Source organism: Oncorhynchus clarkii, chromosome 19, assembly GCF_045791955.1.
Source record: "Oncorhynchus clarkii lewisi isolate Uvic-CL-2024 chromosome 19, UVic_Ocla_1.0, whole genome shotgun sequence".
Taxonomy (NCBI): Eukaryota; Metazoa; Chordata; class Actinopteri; order Salmoniformes; family Salmonidae; genus Oncorhynchus; species Oncorhynchus clarkii.
The window spans coordinates 53641378-53662245 of record NC_092165.1 but is presented as its reverse complement, the minus strand read 5'-3'; the positions used below and the strand labels follow the sequence as shown (position 1 = coordinate 53662245).

Genomic DNA, 20868 nt, shown 5'->3' with positions numbered 1-20868 from the left:
TGGTCCCCCCCCTCTGCTGCTATAACAGCCTCCACTAGATGTTGGAACATTCCTGAGGGGACTTGCTTCCATTCAGCCATAAGAGCATTAGTGAGGTCGGCACTGATGTTGGGCGATTAGGCCTGGCTTGCAGTCGGCGTTACAATTTATCCCAAAGGTGTTCGATGGGGTTGAGGTCAGGGCTCTGTGCAGGCCAGTCAAGCTCTTCCACACCGATCTCAACAAACCATTTCTGTATGGACCTCGATTTATGCATGGGGGCATTGTCATGCTGAAACAGGAAAGAGCCTTCCCCAAACTGATGCCACAAAGTTGGAAGCACAGAATCATCTAGAATTGTATTGTAGTATAAAGATTTCCCATCACTGGAACTAAGGGACCTAGCCCGAACCATGAAAAACAGCCAGAGAACATTATTCCTCTTCCACCAAAATGTACAGCTGGCACTATGCATTCGGGCAGGTAGCATTCTCCTGGCATCCGCCAAACCCAGATACATCCTTTGAACTGTCAGATGGTGATGCATGATTCATCACTCCAGAGAACGAGAATGGGTTTCCACTGCTCCAGAGCCCAATGGCGGTGAGCGTTACACCACTCCAGCCAACACTTTGCACATGGTGATCTTAGGCTCGGCCATGGAAACCCATTTCATGAAACTCCCGACAAACAGTTATTGTGCTGATGTTGCTTCTGATCCAACCGAGGACAGACAATTTACAGAGGACAGATGATTTTTACGCGCTACACGCTTCCTGTTCTGTGAGCTTGTGTGGCCTACCACTACTCATTGTTTCTCCTAGACTTGACCAGGGCAGCTCTAGCAGGGCAGAAATTTTACAAACTGACTTGTTGGAAAGGTGGCATCCTATGATGGTGCCACGTTGAAAGTCACTGAGCTCTTTGATTGTATACATCTGTCAGCAAGTAGTGTGGCTGAAATAGCCGAATCCGCTAATTTGAAGGGGTGTCCACATACTTTTGTATATATAGTGTTTCACCAACCAAGAACTGTCAAATCAACAGAAGATCTTTAAGTAAGTATAAAACCAGAGGAATTTGAATTTTTCAGTTGTCTCTGCTAAGATAAAAAATGAGCAAATATTGCATGTATAATATATATTCCAAAGTATTGTGGTTTCCCCATTCAAACACCTGTGTATGGTTTGGTTTCCAAGCTTCTGAATAAAGTCAAATTTGCACAATACTCATAAGGCATGTACGATATCCCCGAGCTGACAAGGTAAAAAATCTGTCGTTCTGCCCATGAGCAAGGCAGTTAACCCACTGTTCCCCGGGCACTGAAGACGTGGATGTTGATTAAGACAACTCCCGCACCTCTCTGATTCAGAGGTTTTGGGTTAAATAAAGAAGACACATTTCAACTGAAGGCATTCAGTTGTACAACTAACTAGGACACCCCTTTCCCCTATATCAGATATCGGCTTTGGTGGTATGTTTTTAAGTCTCTGGAGGAGGAGAAAGAGTTGGCAGTGGCACATGGGACGATGTGCCGTGTGTTGTGTGATGTACTGTACTGCCCTCTTGTGGAATCAGAGTATAGTATGATGGGGCTGGTTAGAAAGGTAAAACCACAACGTTTTTACCCCAAGTGAAAAAAATGAAACAGAAAAGGCAAAAAAACGTACAAGTGTAACAATCCATTTTACATTATGGGCCCATGGATTTGCAGAACAAAATAAAGTGGCAAAGGCTAACAAAATACATTAATTTCCAATAATGTAACAATAATGTGAATGAAGAACAGGCCTACTGCTAATGTATATAGATATAGCAGCGCAAAATCATGGCAGCACCAAAAAATTATAGCAGCGAAAATGATTAAATGTGATTTCGAACCACACAAACCACCACCTCTGTCTTGACTGCACTACAAATCCCACCATCATCAGCGCATGCCCACCGGCATGCGCTCCAATTTTTTGACGTCTTCAACCCTAGAACCAGACGGCTCGGAGATCAAAAACAAGACGCTAGCTGGCTTTTAAGCTGGTAGGCAGGTTGTTATAGCTTCGTCTGAATTTATATCGTAGCTAAGGACATTCAAATAGAGGTAAGATATAAGTGAAACAAACGTCAAAGATACACGAGCGTCGGATAGGAACGGAGGGCAACTTTTCCCCGGAAAGGTGGGAATTTGTTTTCATTTGATTTTGTTGGCTAACGCTAGCTTAACCTAATAACGTTACTGTACGTTAGCCAACAACAGTCGCAAGACTCCTTCCTGGACTTGTCGAAGTTGCAAAGCTAGGTAACTAGCCAGCTAGCTGAAAATACATAATCGGGATAATAAGCTCCTTCCTATCTCGAAAGCCATTTTCTTTTGTTTCGCATTAGCTACTATACACTGTTCCTCGTTCGTTCTTTGTAGCTGGACCCTCCTTAAATCAAAATCATGGCGTGTGGAGCGACCCTGAAAAGAACCATGGAGTTTGATCCATTGATGAGTCCAACGTCGCCTAAAAGGAGAAGGTGTATCCCGGTTTCCCCATCATCCTCCTCATCCCCACGGAAATACCTTCGCATGGAGCCTTCACCATTTGGAGAGGTGTCGTCAAGACTATCAGCTGGTAATTAACGTTAGTTAACTAATTTACCGGATAAACCCAATTTGGTACCATACATCTAACGTTAGCTACCCAGGCCAGTGTGCTAGCTTTCTGCTTTGCCAGCTAACCCTTAACTTAGCATACTATTTTCCAAGACCATATTAGATGTTAGCCAATAGTTAGGTAGATATGCTGCAATAACATGAGTAACTATCTTGAAAAGATAACATGATGTCGATATAGCATGTTGACATTGGGAAGATCTCAATTGCATACTTCTTGCAACCTCTGAAACCGCAGACTTTCTCATCCAATGGGTTTTGAGAAGGAGACGAGGAGAGAGGACGCGAGTTGTATGCAATTGAGATCTTCCCATGGTGTCATCTTGACCCTTTTTGTGTTACACAGCATAATAGGAGCTATAAGGATTGCACTATAACGTGAGGCCTCCATTAGATGTGACAAGTTGTTTGACTAACTTCCTCCCTGAATGATTTTGACTCATGCTGTGTACTATCTCATTCAAGAGAGAATTCTGAACAACATCAAGCAGGAGTACAAGCGCATTCAGAAGAGAAAACACATCGATGGAGTTTACCAACAGACAGAGGGTTGCTACTCCCTAGAGGCTCCACCCCCTCTAGGTGGATCCAGTATGCCAGGTTTGTTGTAGTGTACTGTTAGCCTAGCCAGGTTCAATGTCGGTCCTTGAGGGCCAAAAACACTTCTTGTTTTCATCTTCTGCTTCTGAGAGACTAATTCAGACCTGGGACACCAGGTGAGTGCAATGAACTACCAGGTAGAAACAAAAAACAGAGGTGTTTCGGCCCTCCAGGACCGGAATTGAACAGCTCAAATCCTAAACCTAGGTGAGGAGGGGAGATCCAGAGTGCAGGATGAACTAGACCCCCCCCCTCAACATGCAAATTACCTCATTTCTCTCCTCGTGTCATCTGCAGGCACATCGGCTGGAGGTTCTTCTCCATCAAGGAAAGAACAGCCCTTATTTACTCTTAGACAAGTTGGAATTATTTGTGAACGTCTACTGAAGGAGCGTGAAGATAAAGTTCGGGAGGAATATGAGGAGACCATGACTTCCAAGTTGGCAGGTGTGAACTGTCAAAATACAGGCTTCAGAAAGTGCAACATAAGGTGGTATGTGATTTTTACAGTTAAACTTATTAAACCCCTCCCTCCCTTTCCTCCCACATTTCTATTACAGAACAATATGACACTTTTGTGAAGTTTACACATGACCAGTTGATGAGAAGATTTGGAGAGCAACCTGCAAGCTGTGAGTTTTATTTTCCTCTCCTTTTTATATAAGATTCTCAGTGCATGTACCATCCCATTGTGGAATGCAAGAAGGCTACCGTTACACCTGAATGGAAAACCTCTAAAGGTTATGGTAACATGACTGGTTTTCTGTTTTTATCTATTTTTATCCCTTCTTCACCAGATGTTTCCTGAAAGCGTCCCAGTCTGCCAGGTGACCTGTTGCTGCAAGCTATCAAGTTTAAATCTTGGGAAATCACCGCAAGAGATTTGGTTTATTTAAACTTTTCTTACTGTGCCATATTTCTCCTTTGGGCAAAGGTTTATAAGCCGTTGTCAGTGGTTATCACTCTCTCGCAAGCAGCTAGGTGCTTCCTAATGTAAATGTATAGGCCCTCTCTATCAGTGGCCTACGTTTCTCCTGCTGTACTTGTATCGATAAGGCCTCACTCTTACAAGGAATTCCAAACTTTATTCATTGTTTTATTTCTTTGTTACATGTGTGTGTGTGTATATATATATATATATATATATATATATATATATATATATATATATATATATATATATATATATATATATATATATATATATATATCATATATATATCATATATATATATATATATATATATATATATATATATATGATATATATATATATATATATATATATATATATATATATATATATATATATATGATATATATATATATATATATCATATATGATAAAGTAATGTAGAAATCCATGTAAGGTTTGCTGGTCAATCTATGAGCAAGTGGAAGATGCAAGTTAGTACAGTTTGGAGAAGAGAATATGCGGATGCACCAGTTACTTTTTTTTGTATGGGACTTTACAAAGTGTAAGTTAGATATTATAATTGTTTTCCCCTTTCAAAATGTTTATTTTATTTTGTCATTTTTGTTTTCCTGGTATTACTTTCAAACCTATGTACTTAGTGGAAAACCAAACAATAAAATGTTTTAAGGCTTATGATTTAAAAGTTTCATGCTGTCACAACAGGGTAATGCTCTAAGTCAAGTACTACCAGTGTTTCCCCTATACGGCACACCGCCGCTGCTAAATTGTGACGCCACTGCAAATTAAAGTGCAACTCTCTTTAAAACCATGAATGCCTTTGAAAACAGCCAACGTGGCCTCGAAATAAATCAGAAACCGTTATTCTAGATCCAAAGACTACGTGTAAATAGGATCGTTTGGTCATAAAGTCTCGTCTAAAACGTGAGTTTGGTAAATGAAGGTTGGGTTTTGATTTGACCATGTCTATTTGCCCACTAACATGGGGTGAACAGTTGCGTGAATGGCTCTCTATCCAATAGCATAGACCGTATGAAAGACCTGCACAGCAGCTCCAACTGTTTACATAAGACAACACGTTGCACACTTTTTTTACTTGAGAAATACTGCACCAAACACCTTAGTTAATGTACAATTGTGCTACTAAAATGTAAAAATTAATTACAGATTTTGAGTTCTCTTAAATTCATTCTGGGGGTCAGACATTGATGTTTTGTTTCCTTCGCCCGCTTTGAGGATAACACGGTGCCACTGACGAAGCCTGCTCCCAAGGACTGTGGGTTCTCATTCTCCGTGGCCGACCTAAGACATTTTAAGCGTGTTAACCCTCGCCAGGCAGACGGCATCCCTAGCAGCGTCCTCAGAGCATGCGCAGACCATCTGGCTGGAGTGTTTACAGACATATTCAATCTCCCTATCCCAGTCTGCTGTCCCCACTTGCTTCAAGATTTCCACCATTGTTCCTGTACCCAAGAAAGCAAAGGTAACTGAACTAAATGACTATTGCTGCGTAGCACTCACTTCTGTCACCATGAAGTGCTTTAAGAGGCTAGTAAGGATCATATCACCTCTACGTTACCTGACACCCTAGACCCACTGCAATTTGCTTACTGCCCCAATAGATCCACAGACGATGCAATCACACTGCCCTAACCCATCTGGACAAGAGGAATACCTACGTAAGAATGCAGTTCATTTAATATAGCTCAGTCTTCAACACCATAGTACCCACCAAGCTAGAGGGCAATGGGTCTGAACCCTGCCCTGTGCAACTGGGTCCTGGACTACCTGATGGGCTGCCCCCAGCTGGTGAAGGTAAAAAACAACAACACCCACTTCGCTGATCCTCAACACAGGAACCCCACAAGTGTACATGCTGAGCCCCCTCCTGTACTCCCTGTTCACCCAAGACTCCTTGGCCACGCACGCCTCCAACTCAATCATCAAGTTTGCAGACGACACAACAGTAGTAGGCCGGATTACCAACAATGACGAGTTCGCCTACAGGGAGGAGGTGAGGGCCCTGGTGGAGTGGTACCAGGAAAATAACCTCTCACTCAATGTCAACAACATGAAGGCGCTGATCGTTCACTTCATGAAACAGCAGAGGGAGCACGCCCCTATCCACATCGACGGGACTGCAGTGGAGAAAGTGGAAAGCTTCAAGTTCCTCGGCGTACACATCACTGACCATCTGAAATGGTCCACCCACACAGACAGTGTGGTGAAGAAGGCGCAACAGCGGCTCTTCAATCTCAGGAGGGTGAAGAAATTTGTCTTGGCCCCTAAGACCCTCACGAACTATAACAGATGCACAATTGAGAGCATCATGTCAGGCTGTATCACAGACTGGTAGGGCAACTGCACTTCCCGCAACTGCAGGGCTCTTCAGAGGGTGATGCGGGCTGCCCAACGCATCACCGATGGCACATGGTCCCTCCAGGACACCTACAGAACCCAATGTCTCAGGAAAGCCAAAAAGATCATCAAGGACATCCCTCACCTGAGCCACAGCCTGTTCACCCTGTCATTATCCAAAAGGCAAAGTCAGTACAGGTGCATCAAAGCTGGGACCGAGACTGAAAAACAGCTTCTATCTCAAGGTCATTAGACACTTAAATAGCCAACCCTAGCCAGCTACCACCCGGTCACTCAACCCTGCACCTTAGAGGCTGCTCAACCCTGCACCTTAGAGGCTGCTCTATATACATATACATGGAATCACTGGCCACTTTAATAATGGAATGCTAGTCACTTTAATAATGTTTACATACTACTTTACTCATCTCATATGTATATACTGTGTTCTATTCTACTGTATTTTAGTCAATGCCACTCCGACATTGCTTGTCCTAATATATACAGTATCGGTCAAAAGTTCGGACACACCTACTCATTCAAGGGTTTTTCTTTATTTGTACTATTTTCTCCATTGTAGAATAATATTGAAGACTTCAAAACTATGAAATAACACATGGAATCATGTAGTAGACCAAAATGTGTTAAACAAATCAAAATATATTTTATATTTGAGATTATTCAATGTAGCCACCCTTTGCCTTGATGTCAGCTTAGCACACTCTTGGCATTCTCTCAACCAGCTTCATGAGGTAGTCACCTGGAATTCATTCCAATTAACAGGTGTACCTTGTTAATAGTTCATTTGTGGAATTTCTTTCCTTAATGTGTTTGAGCCAATCAGTTGTGTTGTGACATGGTAGGGGTGGTATACAGAAGATAGCCCTATTTGGTAAAAGACCAAGTCCATATTATGGCAAGAACAGCTCAAATAAGCAAAGAGAAACGACAGTCCATCATTACTTTGAGACATGAAGGTCAGTCAATCCGGAAAATGTGAAGAACTTCAAGCGCAGTCGCAAAAACCATCAATCACTATGATGAAACTGGCTCTCATGAGGACTGCCACAGGAAAGGAAGACCCAGAGTTACCTCTGCTGCAGAGGATAAGTTCGTAAGTTACCAGCCTCAGAAATCAGCAATTAACTGTACCTCAGATTGCAGCCCAAATAAACGCTTCAAGTAACAGACACATCTCAACATCAACTGTTCAGAGACTGCGTGAATCAGGCCTTCGTGGTCAAATTTCTGCAAAGAAACCACTACTAAAGAACACCAATAAGAAACACGAGCAATGGACATTAGACCTGTGGAAATCTGTCCTTTTGTCTGATGAGTCAAAATGTAAGATTTCTGGTTCAACGGCTGTGTCTTTTAGAGACGCAGAGTAGGTGAACAGATGATCTCTGCATATGTGGCTCCCACCGTGAAGCATGGAGGTGTGATGGTGCTTTGCTGGTGACACTCTCAGTGATTTATTTAGAATTCAAGGCACACTTAACCAGCATGGCTACCACAGCATTCTGCAGCGATACGCCATCCCATCTGGTTTGCACTTAGTGGGACTATAATTTGTTTTTCAACAGGACATTGACCCCAAAACACACCTTCGGGCTGTGTAAGGGCTATTTGACCAAGAAGGAGAGTGATGGAGCGCTGCATCAGATGACCTGGCATCCATAATCACCAAACCTCAACCCAATTGAGATGGTTCGGGATGAGTTGGACGGCAGAGCGAAGAAAAAGCAGCCAACAAGTGCTCAGCATATGTGGAACTCGAGGACGGTTGGAAAAGCATTCCAGGTGACTACCTCATGAGACTGGTTGAGAGAATGCCAAGAGTGTGCAAAGCTGTCATCAAGGAAAAGGGTGGCTACTTTTAAGAATATCAAATATTTTGAATTGTTAAACACCTTTTTTTAACTACATGATTCTATGTGTTATTTCATAGTGTTGATGTCTTCTACAATGTTGAAAATAGTCAAAATTAAGAAAAACTCTTGAATGAGTAGGTGTGTTCAAACTTTTGACTGGTACCGTATTATTTCTTATTTCCATTATTTTACTTTTAGATGTGTGTATTGTTGTGAATTGTTAGATACTACTGCACTGTTAGAGCTAAAATGTGTGAGACCAATAACATTTGAGTTGAAACCTCATTAACCAAACATGGAATCGGTCAGGAAACACACCTTATTTTTAAATGGAACAACATTTTTGAGAACTGACAGTCACCAAAAAATGGCATGGGGTCCCCATTGATTGTTATGTTTGAGTCACTAATATAGCATAAGAACAAGGCAAAATGTGTATAATTGCAGGAAATTTTATTTAAAACGGCATATTTTCTCTCTGCTCCATGGCAAAATGTGTAGAATTGCAGGAAATTAGATTTGAAACTGCAATGAACTTAGTCAGTGTTTCCCCTAGGTGGCAAACTAATTTGTCACATGTCACAAAAAATCCTAGACCACCTTTACTCCAGATGCATACAAAGCTCTCCCCCGCCCTCCATTTGGCAAATCTGACCACAATTCTATCCTCCTGATTCCTGCTTACAAGCAGAAACTAAAGCAGGAAGTACCAGTGACTAGCTCAATACGGAAGTGGTCAGAAGACGCGGATGCTACACTACAGGACTTTTGCTAGCACAGACTGGAATATGTTCTAGGATTCATTCAATGACATTGAGGAATACACCACATCAGTCATTGGCTTCTTCAATAAGTTATTCGATGATGTAGTCCCCACAGTGACTGTACGTACATATCCCAACCAGAAGCCATGGATTACAGGCAACGCATCGAGCTAAAGGCTAGAGCTGCCGCTTTCAAGGAGCGGGAGACTAATGCAGACTTTCATAAGAAATCCCGCTATGCCCTCAGATGAACCATCAAACGAACCATCAAACAAGCAAAGCGTCAATACAGGATTAAGATTGAATCCTACTACACCGGCTCTGACGCTCGTCGGACATTGCAGGGCTTGAAAACTATGAAGGACTACAAAGGGAAACGCAGACGCGAGCTGCCCAGTGACAAGCTAAATGCCTTTTATGCTCGCTTCGAGGCAAGCAACACTGAAGCATGCACGAGAGCACTAGCTGTCCTGATGACTGTGTGATAACGCTCTCGGTAGCCGATGTGAACAAAACCTTTAAAACGGTCAACATTCACAAAGCCGCTGGGCCAGACAGATTACCAGGACGTGTACACAAAGCATGGCGGACCAACTGTTAAAACTTCTTAGGGATAGGGTCTAGTTTTCTGAATTTCCGCCTGACTGACGTGCCCTTAATAAACTGCCTGTTACTCAGGATATGCATATAATTGGTAGCATTGGATAGAAAACAATTTGACGTTTCTAAAACTGTTAAAATAATGTCTGAGACTATAACAGAATTGATATTGCAGGCAAAGATCTGAAGAAAAACCAACCTGAATTATTTATTTTTTTGAGGTCCCAGGCTCTTGTAATGGAAACCTATTGTTACTATGTAAATCCGTTTTTTGAAAAACAAGCAAGAATTTTGAGTTTTGGTGAGAAAGGCTGGTCATGGCTCACATCAACAGCATCCTCTCGGACACCCTAGACCCACTCCAAATCACATACTGCCCCAACAGATCCACAGATGACGCAATCTCAATCGCACTCCACACCGCCCTTTCTCACCTGGACAAAAGGAACACCTATGTGAGAATGCTGTTCATCGACAACAGCTCAGCGTTCAACACCATAGTGCCCACGAAGCTCAGGACTCTGGGACTAAACACTTCCCTCTGCAACTGGATCCTGGACTTCCTGACGGGCCGCCCCCAGGTGATAAGAGTAGGCAACAACATGTCTGCCACGCTGATCCTTAACACTGGGGCCCCTCGGGGGGGGTGTACTTAGTCCCCTCCTGTATTCCTTGTTCACCCACGACTGCAAGGCCAAACACGACTCCAACACCATCATTAAGTTTGCTGACGACACAACAGTGGTAGGTAGGCCTGTTCACCGACAACGATGAGACAGCCTATAGGGAGAAGGTCAGAGAACTGGCAGTGTGGTGCCAGGACAACAACCTCTCCCTCAATGTGAGCAAGACAAAGGAGCTGATGTTGGACTACAGGAAAAGGCGGGCAGAACAAGCCCCCATTAACATCGACGGGGCTGCAGTGGAGCAGGTCGAGGGTTAAGTTCCTTGGTGTCCACATCAACAAACTATCATGGTCCAAACATACCAAGACAGTCCTGAAGAGGGTACGACAAAACCTTTTCCCCCTCAGGAGACTGAAAAGCTTTGGCATGGGCCCCCAGATCCTCAAAAGGTTCTACTGCTATACCATCCTGGTCGGTTGCATCACCGCCTGATATGGCAACTGCTCGGCATCTGACCGCAAGGCGCTACAGAAGGTAGTGCGAACTGCCCAGTACATCACTAGGGCCAAGCTTCCTGCCATCCAGGACCTATATAATAGGCGGTGTCAGAGGAAAGCCCATAACATTGTCAGAGATTCCAGTCACCCAAGTAATACTGTTTTCTCTGCTACCGCACGGCAAGACTGCTGAACAATTCATTTAAAAAATCACCACCGGACAATTTACATTGACCCCCCTCTTGTACACTGCTGCTACTCGCTGTTTGTTACCTATGCACAATCACTTCGCCCCCACCTACATGTACAGATGACCTCAACTAGCCTGTACCCCTGACTCGGTACCGGTGCCCCCTGTATGTTGTTATTCTTGTTACTGTTCATTAATTTAGCCTACTTGGTAAATATTTTCTTCTTGAACTGCACTGTTGGTTAAGGTCTTGAGCATTTCACAGTAGTCTACACTTGATGTATTCAGCGCATGTGGCAAATAAAGTTTGATTTGATGTTAAGCTAATGAGTAATCAAGTAGATAAAATACCTACAATAGAGATGTCAATTCAGTCATTTCTGGCATTGCATCACAACTTGGCTCCCTGCCAGCACTATGGAGTTAAAGTCCCAGTTAACACTTCATCTTTGATTCAGCCCTGAAGTGGTGGAATGATCACCTCGCAGCAGTCGCCACCCATGAGGACCCATCTGCTCCCACAGCATCTTTACAAATGAATGTACCCCTGGCTACTTGATAAGACTGATGGTGTTTCATATAATATTGTAAACACTTCTTTCAGAGTGTTTGTTACTGGAGTTAACCACTTGCATTTTCCACACCTTTTAAGAGCACAATGAGCAATTCATGGTACTCAATTGAAATCACATTTTATTCAAAAACAACTGACATGTACTATACAGCACAAGCTCCCAGACGGTGAATCAGCAGCCTCCCCAGGTCAGTCGTGACACATGGTCCGTCTTCTGCTTGGTGGATTTGATGAATCCCAGGAACTCCAGCTCAGATACCGCCTGGATAAAACGAGCACTTGTAGGAGTTGAGGAACAACTGTGAAAAAGCATATTTTAATTTATCAAAACATGCATACACATATTTATATTCCTTTCTCGAGCACAGAGGGGCTGTCAACAGTTTAATACAATTTGTGAAAACATGTTACTATTGATGTTCCCGGACAGATTTCACTTGGTTTCCAAAACTAATCATTGGGTAGCTGCAGGAACAGGGTTGGAGAGCTCATGGCATACAGAATATCACCTGTCGCACAGCAAGAGGCTGGCTGCTGCTCAAACAGTGGTTAATGCATGGAGTGAAATAAGGGTTCTTATAGGCCCAGACATTTCTACATGCAACTTGCCAACAAAAAAAGGATCCCAGGTGCTACTATATTCATTTCTCAGCTGCTACTAAAATAATCTGCCCCTTTTTTCAATTTTCGCCTAAAATGACGTACCCAAATCTAACTGCCTGTAGCTCAGGCCCTGAAGCAAGGATATGCATATTCTTGATACCATTTGAAATGAAAGAAAGTTTGTGGAAATGTGAAAGCATTGTAGGAAACTAACACAGATCTGGTAAAAGATAATGTTTTTGTATCTTTGAAATGCAAGAGAAAAGGCCGTAATGTAATATTCCAGCCCCTGTGCAATTTAGATTCTGGCCACTAGATGACATCAGTGTATGAGCAAAATGTTAGACTGATCCAATGAACCATTGCATTTATGGTAAGAATTTTATTTCAAAACTGCCCAAATGTGTAATTGTTTTATTAATAACTTTTCAAATTCAAAACTGTGCACTCAATAGATTGGCATTATTTCACTGTAATAGCTACTGTAAATTGGACAGTGCAGTTAGATTAACAAGAATTTAAGCTTTCTGCCAATATAAGATGTCTATGTCCTGGGAAATGTTCTTGTTACTTACAACCTCATGCTAATCACATTGCTCCACTGTAAAACCGTAGTAGCATACCTGGCATGATTGAAAAAGGAACCGGGAAGGCGCAGCCTCCATTCACTATTCAAGTGCATATGGACGACATGCGCTTTTCCCCCTGCCACTGTTCCTGCCAATTTCATAACGGGACATTCTAAATAAATGTATGTCTTTACTAATATAAGATTAAATTGAGAATAGTCTGATGTGTTAAAATGCACTGTACAAAACATTAACATCTTCCTAATATTAAGTTGCATACCAGTTAAATTGAAAGTGCTTATGATAGGATACTTGTCTATTCAGAGTATTTTACATTAGCCATTTAGCAGATGCTCTTATCCAATAAGGTTTAATTGCCTTGCTCAAGGGCAAAATCCCCCCAAAAATCTACCGCCCCATGCAGTACTTGTTTATTAAACATCTTACCATATATTCAAAAGTAGTCACCATGAAGCATTTTAAGACATACAACAATTAAAGGATACTGTTTGAGTTCATCCACTTTGCCAAAGTCCGCAGAGTCAGGATCCTTACCCTCTGCAGCCGAGACCACAGTAGCATAAGCCTGCAGACACATGAAAATTAACACACTCGTTTCTCATTCAATATACCAGCATCAAGGCATATGTCTCTACAGAGGTATAAACCTAAAGAGACACAGTTGAAGTCAGAAGTTTACATACACCTAGGTTTGAGTCATTAAAACTTGTTTTTCAATCGCTCCACAAATTTCTTGTAAACAAACTAGTTTTGGCAAGTCGGTTAGGACATCTACTTTGTGCATGACACGTACATTTTCCAACAACTGTTTAGACAGATTATTTCACTGTATCACAATTCCAGTGGGTCAGAAATGTACATACACTAAGTTGACTGTGCCTTTAAACAGCTTGGAAAATTCCAGAAAATGTCATGGCTTTAGAAGCTTCTGATAGGCTAATTGACATAATTTGAGTCAATTGGAGGTGTACCTGTGGATGTATTTCAAGGCCTACCATCAAACTCAGTGCCTCTTTGCTTGACATCATGGGAAAAATCAAAAGAAAAATCAGCCAAGAACTCAGAAAGAAATTGTAGACCTTCACAAGTCTGGTTCATCCTTGTGAGCAATTTCCAAACACCTGAAGGTACCACGTTCATCTGTACAAACAATAGTACGCAATAATAAACACCAAGGGACCACGCAGCCGTCATACCGCTCAGGAAGGAGACACGTTCTGTCTCCTAGAGATGAACGTACTTGTGCGAAAAGTGCAAATCAATCCCAGAACCACAGCAAAGGACCTTGTGAAGATGCTGGAGGAAACAGGTACAAAAGTATCTATATCCACAGTAAAACGAGTCCTATATCGATATAACCTGAAAGGCCACTCAGGAAGGAAGAAGCCAGTGCTCCAAAACCTCCATGAAAAAGCCAGACAACGGTTTGCAACTGCACATGGGGACAAAGATTGTACTTTTTGGCGAAATGTCCTGTGGTCTGATGAAACAAAAATAGAACTGTTTGGCCATAATGACCATTGTTATATTTGAAGTAAAAAGGAAGAGGCTTGCAAGCCGAAGAACACCATCCCAACCATGACGCACAGGGGTGGCAGCATCATGTTGTGGGGGTGCTTTGCTGCAGGAGGGACTGGTGCACTTCACAAAATAGATGGCATCATGAGGTAGGAAAATGTGGATATATTGAAGCAACATCAAGACATCAGTCAAGAAGTTAAAGCTTGGTCGCAAATAGGTCTTCCAAATGGACAACGACCCCAAGCATACTTCCAAAGTTGTGGCAAAGTCAAGGTATTGCAGTGTTAAGGACAACAAAGTCAAGGTATTGGAGTGACCATCACAAAGCCCTGACCTCAATCCTATAGAACATTTGTGGGCAGAACTGAAAAAGCATGTGCGAGCTAGGAGGCCAACAAACCTGACAGTTACACCAGGAGGAATGGGCCAATATTCACCCAACTTATTGTGGGAAGCTTGTGGAAGGCTACCCAAAACATTTGACCCAAGTTTAAACAATTTAAAAAGGCAATGCTACCAAATACTAATTGAGTGTACATAAACTGACCCACTGGGAATGTGATGAAAGAAAAGCTGAAATAAATCAGGGCATGGACTCTACAAGGTGTCAAAAGCATTCCACAGGGATGCTGGCCCATGTTGACTCCAATGCTTCCCACAGTTGTGTCAAGTTGACTGGATGTCCTTTGGGTGGTGGACCATTCTTGATACACACGAGAAACTGTTGAGCATGAAAAACCCAGCAGGCGCACCTTACCCCGTTCAAAGACAAATCTTTCGTCTTGCCCATTTACCCTCAATGGCACACATTCACAATCCATGTCACAAGGCTTAAAAAATATTATTTAACCTGTCTTTTCCCCTTCATCTACACTGAAGAGGATTTAATAAGTGACATCAATACAGGATCATAGCTTTCACCTGGTCAGTCTCATGGAAGGGGCAGGTGTGTTCGTAATGTTTTGTACACGCAGTGAATATGATACCAATAGTATTTCACTTAATTCTTTATTAAACCTACCTCCAGCCAGTCATACAGGTTGATGAGTCTCCCACACTCCAGATGCAGCTTGTACACAATGCAGATGTCAGGAGCAGCATTGGAGACTGTCCCGTCCTCGGCCCGCAGATCTTCATTCTGAAGCACAGATTAGCATCAGTATGAGCTACTGTTTAACACTATAAACTTTGGCTGAGTTGTCTAAAGACAGGGAATGCGGCCAGTCTATCTTTCGTCGGCACTGATCTGAAACAATTGTGAACAGGTAAAAGGCCAATAATGGCAGCCCACCCATCAAATTTTCCAGATTGGTGCAGATTAGGATACAAAGAACAGCATTCACTAGACACTTTTGAGACAGCCTCTCAGTGGTAGCCATTTACTTTCAGGTAGTGGTAGGGGTTGCTGAGCGCGGTCTGGATGGAGGTGCGTGGCGTGGCGTTGAGGTGGCGTCTCAGGACAGCAGAGGAGCTGTAGTAGCATACCTCGTACAGTGGTTGGGATTCGGGTGGGGCCAGGTGGGACCTGAAAACACACAGAGGTGAGCAGCACCATCAAATACTGTGCCATCATTTACACCGAGCTCATCTAAAAGAATGAACGTAATCTATCCAGCCACTGTTGAGTCAGTCAATTGATTGGGTTGTATCATTACTGTATACTACTTCACCTCACAAGGCTGTCAATGAACTCCAAGACTTGGTCTCGGAGTATCTCGAACTGACTCATTTTCTTGGTTCTTCGAGATTTCTTCATCTCCAGTAGAGTCTAAACAGAGAGGACAGTAAATGCTGAGGCCCTTCATATCACAAGCACTACATACAATATTTTTTTTAGAGAGGCGTAGATCCATTATACATCAGAAGTGTATGAAACCGTTTGAGCAAAATAACTATCCGTTATAGCAGAAAGTTGTTACCTTTTGCAGTTGGAACAAGTCTGTTTTCTTCTGGAGGCCTTTCCCTGGAGAAGTGGGGTCCTCCCCTGCTGCATTCTCAACAAGATCTGATTGGGCAGAAGCAAGAGAAGCACATTTCAATGGGTCAGGAAAGCATTATGTGAAATGGTCAACTGTTATAGCCATCATCACTACTTACCACCTGGCTGGTCAAATTTGGAGAGTAAATTGTCCAGTTGAAGCAGTGCAGCCCTCATTTTCTTTGTCTTGCCAGATTTCAGGATCTCAGCACACTTTTGCAGCGCTGAGGTGAGCTCGTCTTTAGCCATCATCCTGGAGTGAAAAGTTGAGTGTTGACAAAAGGAGAGCAAACAAACTTAACTTTATCTTAGCAGGTAAAAGAGTATGACAGCTTGAATATAAAACTGTGTTTTGCTAAGCAATGTTTATCCTTTATATCAATGATTTTGTAATTAATAAATGTATAATCTCAAATGTATCACCTCAGAAGCTGCATGGCAGACACATACTCATCATTCTCCCACACATTCTTCTCCAGACAGGATATGTGCAGCTCTCTTATCTAAAAATAGAGGCATATGTGGAACAGGTGAAACAGTCTGTGCCATGCTCTACAATTCCATTCCTAATGTATGTATTATTTCAATGGCAACCTTGACAAACAAAATGTTCCAACCTGTTTTCCCAGAGGGTATTTGGGTAGAGAAGCCGTCAGAATGTGGAGACACCTCAGAGTGGGGTAGTAGTTATTGTGGTATTTGCAAAGATCTTTCAGTAGTTTCTGACACACTTCCTAAAATAATGGGAAGGACACGCAATCACTCAAGACCATTTTTGTTAAGCTCATTATTCATGTCAATATACTGTTCAGAACCTCTCGACAGCCCTCAATATTTACCTTCACATGGTCATCACTAGTCAACAGCTCCACTTGCTCCTGGGGACCCTGTTCCTCTACGTACCTGGGTGAAAGGGGAGGTAAACACAGAACATCAACAAGTTTTTAAACAGACAAATCACACAACATTCTGATAACGTTCTCCACCATCCTATGGGTAGAAGAGTGTGAGTGACAGTCACCTCATGAAGGAGGGCAGCTGTTGGAGCCGCTCTACATCCCTGTGGCTGAGCTCAGTGGCGTAGACCAGGGCCGCCTCCTTCTTACAGCACAGCACGCTCAGAGGCTGGCTGTGGAAGTGCTCCAGCAGAGCCAACTGAGGGGGGCCCACCAAGATCAACACACAAATTCACAGGAATACACAGTCCAACAGAATACATCCAGCAAGCGTATCTCAAAGTTAGTCTTTGAAAGCAGGTACAGAGCACAACCAACATTGTGGGTTAAACATCAGTTAAAGGAGAATGGCCTTTCAACACATTTGAGTCACCCCAACAACACATTTGACAGTCACCCCAACAATCAGAGGGCAGTCCTCACCTGCAGGCCTTTGATGAAGTTGCGTACAGAGAAGTCGTGGTAGAGGAAGATGCTGACCAGCACTTGCAGCACCTTGCCATTGGGCTTGAAGGGAAACTGGGAAGTTAGGATCACCTGGAGAAAGAGAGGGAAAACAATACTCAAACTAAAGTCTGAATCCTAACTTGAAATAAACATGAGTAACACAAGACATGTCATCATCAATGGGGGTCTTGAGTGAAAATGTTTGTTGACATTTGCAAACTGCAACTTGAGAACCCTGTTGGGTTTTAGGAAAAGGGCACAGACAAGCATGCGCACTGTGTCTCCAATACAACTACATTCACAAAGTGACTGGATGGATCCAAGGTGGCTACAGACTCGTTTTTAAGTACCTACCTTGTCTATGACAGAAGCCAGGTGCTGGGTGCAGGACAGTGACTGGAAGAGCTCGATGCCCAGCAGAGAGGACACAGAGTGGGGCAGCATGTGTTGAATGGTGCTGGGAGACGTGGCAATGCCAAAAACGAACATCAGCGGAAGCTGTTCAACGTACCGACTGTTGAAGAGAACAGGGAGATTATGCAGCATGGAATGCATAAACAGTTTTCATGTGAGGTGCCATCACACAGCTACAAGTGTACTTTCAGATTATGTATATATTCAATCAATATTATTATTTTTAAAATTTAACTAGGCAAGTCAGTTAAGAACAAATTCTTGTTTACAATGACAGCCTACCAAGGGGAACAGTGGATCAACTGCCTTTTTCAGGGTCAGAAAGACAGATTTTGACCTTGTCAGCTTGGGGATTCAATCCAGCAACCTTTCAGTTACTGGCCCAACGCTCTAACTACTAAGCTACCTGCCGCCCCTAACAGAGATGGAGGTTAGAACTCCTACCTGCAGATGAGGATGAAATCTTGCAGCACTTTAGGGTTGAAAGCCTCTAGGTCTTTGAAGATCACTACAATAGGAGGATGCTGTTGCATGTCTTTGCCAACGGAAGTACGCTTTTTTCTTGCGGTGCCGGAAGCAGCTTTCTGAGAGGAGCAAATTATTTACACAGGATGCATGATTTGTAATGACAAAAGCTCATAACTGATGCAGAAATTGTAAGGTCAACATCTATACATTTGACAGTTGTACATAAAAGCATCATAATAGTCCTTATTTCTTTGCAGTAGCTACATACCTTTGTCACAGTCTTGTACCAGTTACAGAGTGTGATGAGGGAGCAGTGCACCCTCTTCTGGTTTACATTGGTACTGCGCTGCTCAGGCTCTTCCTCATTATCCACAGACACACTAGTACCCATCAGTCTCTCTAGAACCCTCTGCAGCATGTGATTCAGGGCTGAGGACAGAACAAATTAAAATATTATTATTTGAGTTAGGTATCCACGTGTCATAATACAAAAAGGCTAATAGCAATAGGGACATTTCTCGAGTACCACACACACAGGACTGACCTGCACACTCTGTGGCTTGTACAGAGACCACAAAGGGAGTCACCGACTGCTGCAACTGGTCAGAGAGGCACTGGAAGGTCATATCATGATCTGGTACATTCACTCCTACAGGTAGAGTTACTTAGTTAAGGCCTTCATTGTAAATAAGAGTTTGTTCTTAACTGACTTGCCTCATTAAGTAAGAGAACGTTACAAATATGCCTTACATACTTTCTTTCCTCCAGCCAAAACGCTCTATACTAGTGCAATCTCTGTCTGTACTGTGGCATTTATCAAAATACACTCCTTTAGGCCTATATCATGGGCCCAGGTCATACCAAAATATTTGTGCATGTGCATTGTCTTTTGAGCCACATACCAAGCACTAGAGCTGCTGTCGGAATCTCGTGGGCTCTCATACTCGACGCCCAGTCATCCGTGCCACGCTGAAAAGTGGAGACGCTCTTTCTGATAAACGCCAAGAGGCTGTCTAAGATTTTCCTGTTCAGCTCATCCTGCAGAAGCTGTAGAAAGCAAACAATGTAAACTGTCATGTCTGACAAAAGCTAGTAACTTTGATCTGGGGTGTATTCGGTGAAGGAAATGTTCACAACGTCACAGAGAGAAACGTTGCAAGTAAAGCTAGCACAATCCCCTATTCTGCATGACAGACATAATTATATTAAACCGATATGGTGGTCTGTCTGAACATTCCTTAGCATCCTGGCATGAGCACAATGATGGCAATGCCCAAAGTTGGGAGAATGATGAACAAGGTGCAGATGGACACTCACCTCGGTGTCTGCCTTCATTTTCTCCCATAATGTCTGACAGTTTCTGAAACGTAGTTTGCTGTTCTCCGTGTCCTCACAGCCATGAGTGAAATAATCCTCTGGAGAACACACGATAGTCAATGTTACCCGATACTTTATTTCTTGAAACTGAATATTTAAAGTATAGATATGATTAAATATGACCAGCGACCCAGCTAGTTATCTATAAGATCACTCACCCACTGTTGGAGTCTTCCTTCTCTTTTTGGCACTGGGTTTGAACACAAAGCAACCCTAAACGGGGAATATACAGATTATGATGACGCAATCACTGGAACAATTAAATGAACATGCCAGCAAATACTTAAATTATTTGCTATTAGGGATCCTTGGATCGCCCCTCCAACTGACTTCCATTGTGGTAAAATTACAAATGCAGCACTCACTCCAAATACGCTAAGGAAATCGAATTTCAACAATTTACAGTCGTTAGCCTACCTTTGACACCGATGAAGTCATTTCCAGCAGAACTGTGATAATCCCATATATACTTTCTTCATTAAAATATATTTCTTCTTTTACCAAACGATTGACAGAAACAAACAAAAACTTTGTTAGCCGGATGTAACCATTCCACACTTCCTCTATTTTCCCGCCGTTGTGACGTCTATGAATTTGTGTATAGACCGTGAGTTCATTCAATTATAATTTTATTCTTGGCTGAGTGTTTCAAGATTCATGTGAACGGACATCGTTAAAACAAGCCAACAAACAAGGATGAACTGTTTGAGAGTTATTTTGTTTAAAAAAAAAAAAAAAAATGAACTGCGTAAATTGTGAGCAACATATCCCAACCGGCCGGCAGATGGCGCTGTTATTCATTTTACATCGTTTGCCATTGATGACAAGACGTAAAATGAATAATAACGCCATCTGCCGGCCGGTT

The 20868-nt window shown here is 42.6% G+C and overlaps 2 protein-coding genes across 5 annotated transcripts; one reads left to right on the top strand and one right to left on the bottom strand.

Moving 5' to 3' along the window:
- The first annotated feature begins 1965 nt into the window (after window positions 1-1965).
- LOC139374333 (akirin-2-like) lies at window positions 1966-4369 on the top strand. Of its 4 annotated transcripts, none has more exons than XM_071115371.1 (6): window positions 1966-2150; window positions 2393-2591; window positions 3098-3232; window positions 3530-3679; window positions 3793-3864; window positions 4030-4369. In XM_071115371.1, exons 2-6 carry the CDS (start codon window positions 2417-2419, stop codon window positions 4038-4040), a joined length of 543 nt encoding a protein of 180 aa, XP_070971472.1. In that variant the 5' UTR covers window positions 1966-2150; window positions 2393-2416; the 3' UTR covers window positions 4041-4369. The 4 variants fall into 4 exon arrangements, with proteins under 4 accessions (XP_070971472.1, XP_070971471.1, XP_070971469.1 ...); XM_071115370.1 differs by having other exon boundaries at window positions 1972-2272; XM_071115372.1 differs by having other exon boundaries at window positions 1978-2074.
- A 7382-nt stretch (window positions 4370-11751) lies between these two features.
- On the bottom strand, window positions 11752-20569 carry LOC139375375 (origin recognition complex, subunit 3). The gene is made up of 20 exons (XM_071117098.1): window positions 20421-20569; window positions 20162-20216; window positions 19944-20041; window positions 19529-19673; window positions 19171-19275; window positions 18895-19055; window positions 18603-18742; window positions 18099-18258; window positions 17721-17834; window positions 17363-17496; window positions 17181-17244; window positions 16959-17075; window positions 16765-16844; window positions 16461-16594; window positions 16283-16368; window positions 16034-16131; window positions 15747-15888; window positions 15385-15501; window positions 13328-13407; window positions 11752-11927 (listed from the first exon to the last, which is right to left on the bottom strand). Exons 1-20 carry the CDS (start codon window positions 20439-20441, stop codon window positions 11822-11824), a joined length of 2157 nt encoding a protein of 718 aa, XP_070973199.1. The 5' UTR covers window positions 20442-20569; the 3' UTR covers window positions 11752-11821.
- Between the last annotated feature and the right edge of the window lie 299 nt (window positions 20570-20868).